We start from the raw sequence: 9,507 nt of genomic DNA on the forward strand, positions 1-9,507 counted from the left end.
CATTTCATAAGAAACATTTCTCACTTAAGTATATTAAAATTTTGGGAGAATTTCTTCATTGAGAAACCATCTCTTATCTTTCTAATCCTTTTGTAATTTTTATTAGTGAAAAACTCTGTAAAACTCTTATTAAAGATAGCTTTGTAAAGCTAGTTAAATAACATTTCTAATGTTCTCAGAGCAACATTATCGGTGATATACTAACAGTCAGTATCTAACTACTATAATACTACTAAAACCAATATAATTATTTCATAAAGGAAAACGTAAAAATGTGAACCAATAAAAGTGATGCAAGTGGCGTTAAAGCATTTTGAAGGGTTCTTAAAAGTTGTATTTACAAGATCGATTTTTACTGTTCTGTCCCAATTTTTTATTTAAAAAAATAAAATAATCAGTTGAAATCTATCCTCATCTCTTTGTTGGAGAAGCTCTCAACTAGGGTCAATTATTTTCCCTGATGAAAAGTATATATAAAATGGGTAAATACAGAATTTTACATCTGAAATGGAACGGGATTGAAGAGTACGGACTGGATGTGATCAACGATCTTGGCTTTCTCGGGACAGCCGTGGCCATCACCGTGCTGGTATATACATTGTACCACGCGGTTAAGATTTGCGGCAGCTGCCACGAAACCACTTGGAAGAGAAGAAGTGTGTGCCGCGGAGTTTATGACGTCCCACGAGTCGATGATCATACTTTGCATCTGTTCGCGTGCCGCATCCTCCTTGGCTCCTGTCTCGTACATGTAGCATTGGACTGACTTTGGTGAATCTCCTCTTGCCATCTCTTCCTGTAAATCATGAAAGTTTAGTGCTTTTCATTTCAATGATGTATTTATGAAACATTTCAGAATTGTTGTCAAAGAATTAGTGTTAATACTTATGACGTTTAGTGGTAAGTTAAAGTTACTGATTTTTTTTCTCGTTTCTAATAAAAGTATACCACACAATTGTTTATATGGTATATTGACTAGATAGCCAAATCGTAACCTCGTATTTTCAAAACGACATCTGTCAATATCGTTAATAAGTTGGGGTATTTTCAAAAATATATTGTTACTTTATCTTTTAACACACAGTTTTATATAATATGGAAAACACATCACTTATTTGTTGTTATGAAAAATTAACAAGGAATGCATACAGTTGAGGTGGCAAGATCATTGGCGAGACGGAGAATGGTGGCTGAGCTCCTGACAATAGAGTGGTGGTTCTTAGACACATCGGTTAGATTTTGGTCTGATATCTGGTCGCAGAGGATAGAGAAAAAGTGGAGCAATATCGTTGGAACAGAACTCGAGATCAAACCATTTTGCATGTATTCGTTAAAACTTGGTTTGTGTCCAGTCTTGTACCACTTCGCTTCGGTTAGGAACGCTTTGAATAGATCCGTCCACTAGGAAAATATCATTAAATAAATATATATATATATATATATATATAACATCAATTTTGTTATATGATATTATATAAAAGAAATATATAGAAAAACTTACAACTTGTTTGAGGTAAGGGATGATGTTACGTCCTTTGTCTCTGAGCACATCATAACCAATTTGATTGATCTCATTGTATAGAAATAGAAAACAAATTTGCATGTATTCCGGAAGTCTTTCGACTAAATTCACATCCCATCTGTAAGGGACAGTAAATAAATATATGGATTAGGATTGGTATAATGGGAGACAAAATCCAAATTACAATCACATTTTTCTACCCCACATCTTTCCAAAACTTTTCGTAGATTTTAGTACTTCTTTAGGAGGAAACAACTGTTATATATGGTGCACATGTAGTTGTAAAACAATTTTTTTTCTTTTAAATACTCTGCATACATAGTACTGAAAACTACATCTCGAAATAATTTTCAATTTTCGTTTATAATCATTTCTTTCATTATTTTGTAAATGGCCCATAGTTTATCATTTAATAACTAATAATTAAAATTTATTTGATGATCCAAATAACTTGGAATAATATCAAATTAATCAATACATATCTCCAGAATATAAAACCCTAATAAAAAGTTAAATATTCTGTCCAAGATATATGAAAAAATTTAAACTTATAATTGTAGAACTTTCTAAAAATACTGTTCTTGAATCATGATATTTTCATATGTTTATTATAGTATTAATATACTTACCTTTCGACCACATTTGTGAAAATCTCGAGCTCCTCTAATGTACCATAGATATCGTAGATGTCATCCATGATCGCAATCAACATGAATAATTTAGTGAGTATCTTGCGGTAGTATTTAAACTCTGGCTCGTAAAATATTCCAATTGTCCAAAAGTAACTCTCTGTGATTCGGTCTCTTACAAAATCAAGTTGTTTCATAAGTCCTGTGCTGTTCCACCAGCTACATTAAATTTGTGACAAGAAGCTAATCAATGAACATATACATATATACACTCATTTATCTTCCAGTGTTTTAAAAAATACCCATATATCTTCATGTGAGATAATAAACATGTATATAATCACTTGATAGTTACCTCGAAATTAATTTAAGCTCTTCTTGATGATTTGCTTGTAAAATATTGAAATCAAGTGCTGCAAACTTTAGCAAGAGTGGATCCATATCATGCTTTTTCCGGTACACATCTATGTACCATCTTGCTTCTATTCTCCTAGTGCTCCAATGGTACGGATTCACTAGGGCTCGTTTCACCATGTCTAAGATATAAGTTTCATTTGTCCCCAAAATAGTTGTGCTATTCTCCGCGATAAACTCGGTTAATCGCTCATTTGCAAAACATCTAGCCTCCTTGAGTTTAAACTCTGAATCCATTGAAAAATAAGAAGCTTCGTATAGAGAGAGTACACCCTTGATGGGTAAAGTCTTTCTGAATATTCCATTTTCACTTTTGAAGATGTCAAAATCATCTGTCATATGAAATAGACATAACTATTAATTATTTACTGTTTACCAAAAGACTGAACTACTCAGCCCGTACCTTGGTGTTGACACGATCCCTTGATTAGTCACATGTTTGTTAATAGTACTATAAGAGCATCATTATAGGTGGGATTTATTTTAGGGCCCTTAACTATTATTTATTATTATTTTTTGCTTAGGGACTAAAGTAAGGGATTTGGCTAAATTAGTTGATTATTGGTGGGACTTATGTTGTCCCTTAGTTAATTTAATTTATTATTTTAATTAATAAATAATGACATATATAATATTTAAATAAAACATTAAAAATTAAAATGTAATATTAAAATTGAAAACATAAGAAAAGTACATTTTTGAAAGAAAATACAAACATCATAATAAAAAAAATAGAAAACATAAGAAAATGACATTATTGAAAGAAAATACAAATTATATATTATTTCAAGGATTTCCAAATTTAGTCCATATATTTTCAATCAAATCATTTTTTAAATATTGATGGACTTGTCTATTCCGAACGCTCGTTCGACGTTCAAGTGTACTCCCGACAGTTGAAGGCATATTGACGGAAAATGTTTCCACATCTTCTTCTTCAAATTCCTCAACGTTGTAATTCGTTCTTGATGTTCGTTCATCTTCGACAATCATATTATGGAGTATGATACATGCTCTCATAATATTTCCTATTTTTTCTTTATCCCATATATTAGAAGGATTTCTAACAACGGCAAACCTAGCTTGTAGGACTCCGAAGGCACGCTCGACATCTTTTCGCACAGCTTCTTGGGTTTGAGCAAACAATGAATGCTTCTGAGTTTGTGGTAGTCGGATAGATTGAATAAATGTAGCCCATTTCGGATAAATACCATCGGTGAGATAATATGCATAATGGTATGGATTACCATTAACATAGAAGTTAACTTGTGGCGCTATTCCGTTAATAATGTCATCAAAAACGGGTGATCGGTCAAGAATATTAAGATCGTTCATAGTACCTGGAGCTCCAAAAAACGCGTGCCATATCCAGAGGTAATATCTTCTCCCTGTTTAACATACGCAAAAACTCGCTAAGCACATACATAAACAAGCACAAGCCTTCTTCACAGGCTAAGTAATTAAGCAACGACCATAGCACATACCTTGATCATTCCTAGTGTTAGACGTTGCAAGCTCTGGCTGAGCACCACAATAGCAGACCTGCGGGAAACCAAACTCTACCTCCGGTTGCGGGGGGTAGTGAACCGGTGAACAACGTTCCAAGCTTAACTCAGCTTGGTCGCGTCGTATGAGATCCTCCGTCTCGCTGTAGTCACTGTCGTCATTGTTTCCAAATAAAGTCTCGTCTTCTGATGGCTGCGAGTAGCTGTAACGTCCCATTTTTTACTTAACCTGCAGACATTGTCGAGCCATACTAGTTAGAAACATAGAACATGAAACTCAAACATTGAAAGAAAATCAGAAACAGATAAATTTACAGATAAACAATAACACAAACATTGAAAGAAAATCATTCATTTAACGAAACCGGAACTACATAGACCAAACACAAAGATAGAGCAAACACAAACATAGAGCTATTCTAAAAATTAAAGTGTCGACATACAAGAACTAGAAACAAGAACATTTAATTTTTTTTCAGAATAACTCGGCTAGGAGCTTATTCTTCGCAGATTCTTCCCTCTCAGTCAATGGAACAGGCTTGGTAAGGAGAGTGTCTAGTATTGCTAGCCTCGACAGTCTCTCCTTCCTCACCATTGATTCTATGCCACCTCTTCTTGCAACAACCTTGCTCTCTCGCACCATCCTCTCTTCCATGAGCACTCTCTGCATAATACTTAGCAACCCGTATCCAGAAGGCCCCCGACCTCTGCTCATTTGCAACAATCGAATCCTTCGAAGTGTTGAGCCACGCACTGATCAGCACCTCGTCATCTGCAGGGTTCCACTTGCGTCTTACAGGACGGGCAGCTTGTGCGTCTACTGGTGCGTCGACTGGTGCGTCTTCAGGTTGTTGAGAACTGAAAGCCGGAAATGTATCTGATTCTGCAAAGTTGACACTAGAATGAAAACTTCCATAAGGGAAGTTTTCATGATAAACGCTTCCTTGTTGACTGTGAAGCAGTCCTACGTAGCTAGCGGACTGACTAGGAAGATTGCTTGGATCCATAGAAGAGAGTAAGATAAGAGATAGAATGGAGAAAGAGTTATGAGATAGAAGAGATAAGAGATAAGAGATAAGAGATTTTATAGCCTCAAGTGAAGTCTATAAACTCATAATGGTGAACTCCCAACAAGAAATGTCAAATCCTAACTTATTACACCAAAAAAAAGCTATCAACTTTCGTAACAACATCATTAATGTAAGCGGATTTCGTTTAAAACCTACTGTATACAATGTAAGTAAGCAGAAAACGAAGTCAGTGTCTTTAATATACAACTACCACACACAACTTGAAATTAGTATTCAAGTTTTAAATCGTAACAACATCACTTGTATTGAATTTTTTTAAAAAATAAAACAAGAGACGACTTGAAAGATGAAGTGTAGAAGCTACATTTATTCTTATATGAACTATTACGTAAACGATTTCACATATTTGATCTATGAACTATGGCTACGCGGAGACACAAAACCAGTTATAGGATCCAAAGCATCGAAACTAAACTATCAAACAGCTCTTTCATGTTGCTAAAATCAGTTACTGATTTGTTATACATTTGTTCTCGAACCATACAAATACGGAGGCTAGTTTTTGATCTCAAACAATCAAACAAGGTACAACCAAACTCAACGGTTCAATCTAAACGAAACAATCAAACAAGCTACAATGAAAACAATGGTTCAATCTATACGAAACAATCAAACGAGCTACAACGACTACAATAGTTCAATCTATACAAAACAATCAATCAAACTACATCGAAAATAATCACACAATCCAACAATTTAAATCTTTAAAAATCTATACGAAACTAGGAAACATTTGCGAACCCTAGAATCTGTACAATTGTTCTCCAACAACATAGAATCTATACCACTACTCAGCATGCACTATTCCTAAACCCTATAATTTTCAATTTCAGATGGGAGTTAAAGAAAATACCTCGGTAACGGCTAAGGATTGAGCTCGGGTAGAGTTTCAGACGATTTGGGGAAGATGAGACCCTTCGTACAAGACCGGAATCGAACGGAAGTCGATGGAGCTCGGGATCTCGATCTGCGGATCAAACGCAAACGGAAGCTGCGATCTCTCGTGTTGGTGAGTTGGGCTTTCGATTGAGGAGACACGCCGACAGAAACTCAGGTGAAAGAGAGATCGATCTGAAGAGATCAGCTTATCGCCTTCTTCATTTCGTATTTCGCATTTGTGTTTCAGAATGAGATTGACGCGAAGACACAGACAAACGCGACGATTTCATCTCCCAATCCCGACCCGACACGTAGCCTCACGGGACGAGCCCATCATCCCTTATTTTAGGCCCGTTCCACTCATTTTCTTTTCTTTTTGATTTATTTTCGACCCAAATTTTTTAAGGGCCCTGCCTTAAGGGACCCCGATGCTGATGCTCTAAGTTACTAGGGCCTGCTGAGTTAGGAGGCCCCCAAGACCTATGATATTAGAGGCTTAATTTTTTTAATTAGTTTTTTAGAAAAAGTTAAGTATGTAAATTTTGTATAATTAGTTTTATCATTGAAAATATCATAAAATAAATAAAAGCTCACTTTATACTAATCTTTTATCTTGAAAATATTGTTTTGCTATTGAAAATCTTTTTTAAAAAAATTGTCCGAGAGACCCCAAAAAACTTCGAACCGGCCCTTCGAGTTATTACAATATAATGACTTAGGTAGTATGTAATAACCTTGTGAGACATCAAAGCTATGTTGCCTTAGGAGGAAAAAGCCAAGTGCTGTCGCATGGAGATCTGGTGACTCCCTCCCAATTTCGTGGTGTTGCTCGTAAATTCTTTTCAAAATATCATGGATTTCGTGTTTATAATGATAAGATATTCCGAGTCTTTGCAAGGAATCGATCATCTCTAGCTGCTCAAGAGAACCTTGAGTCTTAACTAATGTCTCCCTCACCTCTTCCTTCAACAATTTAGCTTTCTCCGTTGATTCAACTTCTTTCTATATATTGAGATCTTCTTTAATGTTAGAAATCTCAACTTGTGAAATGAATTTGGACATAAAGTAACAAATCATATCTCTTATCAATCTATTTAATACTAATAGAATGAATTAGACCCTATCAATTCACAATGTTCACTATATAATATGTTGAATGAAACATGCATCTATAGAATGATATGTATGTACCGCATATATATTCTCCAGTGATAGAAGATACTGATGATCCCAGAGAGACGGACAATAGTTGGCGGAGCGGCGCCTGACGGTGACAGCCTGAGCCGACGTCACTTTGGAGACGGTGTTGCAAAGAAAATGCTCAGACTTTTGATGAAGAGCATTGCAGACAAAAGCTGAACTGAAGGAGATATCGTGAGTAGCCATTTGTAAGAAGCACTTTCGTGGCTTCTCTCCTTTTCCCCATGTTAAGTATCACACTTGATACGTTTATATATGGGGAGGCTGAGAAAATGTCCCATTAAATCGATAGTTTCTATTGAATATAGAGATAATTACTAAAATAATGCATAACTGTCAAAATTTATCAAAAAGAAAAACTGTCAAATTAATAAAATAACTAGATTTGGACCCGCACATCAATACATATATTTTTTTTTTTGTAAATGTATTTGCTATTAATACAAATGTTTTAAATATAATATTTTTATTTTAAAGTTATCTATTGTGTACCTCTATGATATTATTCTTTATATATTTTCGGCATTATTAATATATAATGATTTGTGTAATATATTTTACTTTGTTATTTTTATTACTTACAAATATATTTCAAGTTAGATACAATAAAATAACAAAATTAATAGTTATGTCTATTTCATATGACAGTAAATAATTAATAGTTATGTCTATTTCATATGACAGATGATTTTAATAATGCATGAAAATTTATTTAAATGAAACAATTCAAAAAAAACAAAATTTATTGATTTACCTATTTCATATAATTTTCCCATATTTAATTCACAAATCACATCTATTTTTATATAATACAGAATATATTTATAAAATTTATATAAAATTTGTATTTTCTTGTTTTAGAATAAAGTTTTAACTAACATCGATTTATAATAATATTATATTACTAATTACGAAATTAATTAATATTTATTTTATAAAAAATAATTTTTAGTTAGATTTTGTTAGATTTTTGTCAACGGATTTTGTTATAATTAAAAAATAAATTTATAGTTGGTCTATTATTAATGTAAATAACACTACAAGAAAACGTAAGTTTAACGAGGAGAATTAACGAGGAAAAATAATCCTCGTAAAAGTACGTTGATTTTGCGAGGAAAGTACGTGGAAAAAGAAAAGCATCGTTATTTCGTCGTAAGGTCACAACAAAAGATTTTTGTCGTAAAGACGATGTAAATTGACGTGGCTTTTACGAGGAAACACTATTTCCTCGTAAATACGACGTAAACTTCATGAGTTCTTTACGACGAAATATTTTACGTGTACTTAACAAGGAAATTTTGAATCCACCAACTTGGTAGGTGGCTCACGTTTTTTTTTTGGCCATCCAATTAATTTTCGTCGTAATTTCATAGGAAAATTACAACTACCAGATTCAAAATTTCCTATAAATATGGATGTTTGAACATCATTTTAAACACACCAACAACAAAAAACGTGAAAGAAAAAAAAATGGCTGGCTCTGGGACTATTTACGAGTTGCGGAATTGGATGTATATGCATAGAGATGCTAACGGGAGAGTGACGAAAGAATACCTTGCGGGGCTGGAGACATTTATGCATCAAGCAGATTCAACACCGCTCGCCCAAGAAAGTGGTAAGATGTTCTGTCCTTGTCGGAAATGCAACAATTCGAAATTGGCAAACCGTGAAAGTGTTTGGAAGCATTTAATAAATAGAGGTTTCACGCCAAATTACTATATCTGGTTTCAACATGGGGAAGATTTTAATTATGATCAGAATGAAGCTAGTAGTAGTAATAGCAATTTTCAGGAAGAACCGGTTAATCATCATTTGCATAATGAACATAGTTACCATCAGGAGGAGATGGTAGATTATGATAGGGTTCATGATATGGTAGCTGATGCATTCGTAGCTCATGATGAAGATGAAGAACCTAATATAGATGCAAAAAAGTTTTACGGAATGTTAAATGCGGCGAATCAACCACTTTACAGTGGTTGTAGAGAAGGTCTCTCTAAATTGTCGTTGACTGCTAGAATGATGAATATTAAAACTGATCACAATCTACCTGAAAGTTGCATGAACGAATGGGCGGACTTGTTTAAAGAGTATTTACCGGAAGACAATGTGTCTGCTGATTCTTATTATGAGATTCAGAAATTGGTTTATAGTCTTGGGTTGCCTTCGGAGATGATAGATGTTTGCATCGAGAACTGCATGATCTATTGGGGAGATGATGAGAAGCTAGAAGAATGTCGATTCTGCAAGAAGCCACGATTCAAGCC

The 9,507-nt window shown here is 34.2% G+C and overlaps 1 protein-coding gene across 1 annotated transcript; it reads right to left on the reverse strand.

Moving 5' to 3' along the window:
• Positions 1–287: 287 nt before the first annotated feature.
• Positions 288–7,482, reverse strand: LOC106437444 ((E)-beta-ocimene synthase, chloroplastic). The gene is made up of 7 exons (XM_013878336.3): positions 7,232–7,482; positions 6,775–7,042; positions 2,507–2,897; positions 2,152–2,370; positions 1,502–1,640; positions 1,150–1,401; positions 288–796 (listed from the first exon to the last, which is right to left on the reverse strand). The coding sequence occupies exons 1-7, from the start codon at positions 7,424–7,426 to the stop codon at positions 497–499; spliced, it is 1,764 nt and encodes a 587-aa protein (XP_013733790.1). The 5' UTR covers positions 7,427–7,482; the 3' UTR covers positions 288–496.
• Positions 7,483–9,507: the final 2,025 nt, after the last annotated feature.

Source organism: Brassica napus, chromosome A1 (genome assembly GCF_020379485.1).
Source record: "Brassica napus cultivar Da-Ae chromosome A1, Da-Ae, whole genome shotgun sequence".
Taxonomy (NCBI): Eukaryota; Viridiplantae; Streptophyta; class Magnoliopsida; order Brassicales; family Brassicaceae; genus Brassica; species Brassica napus.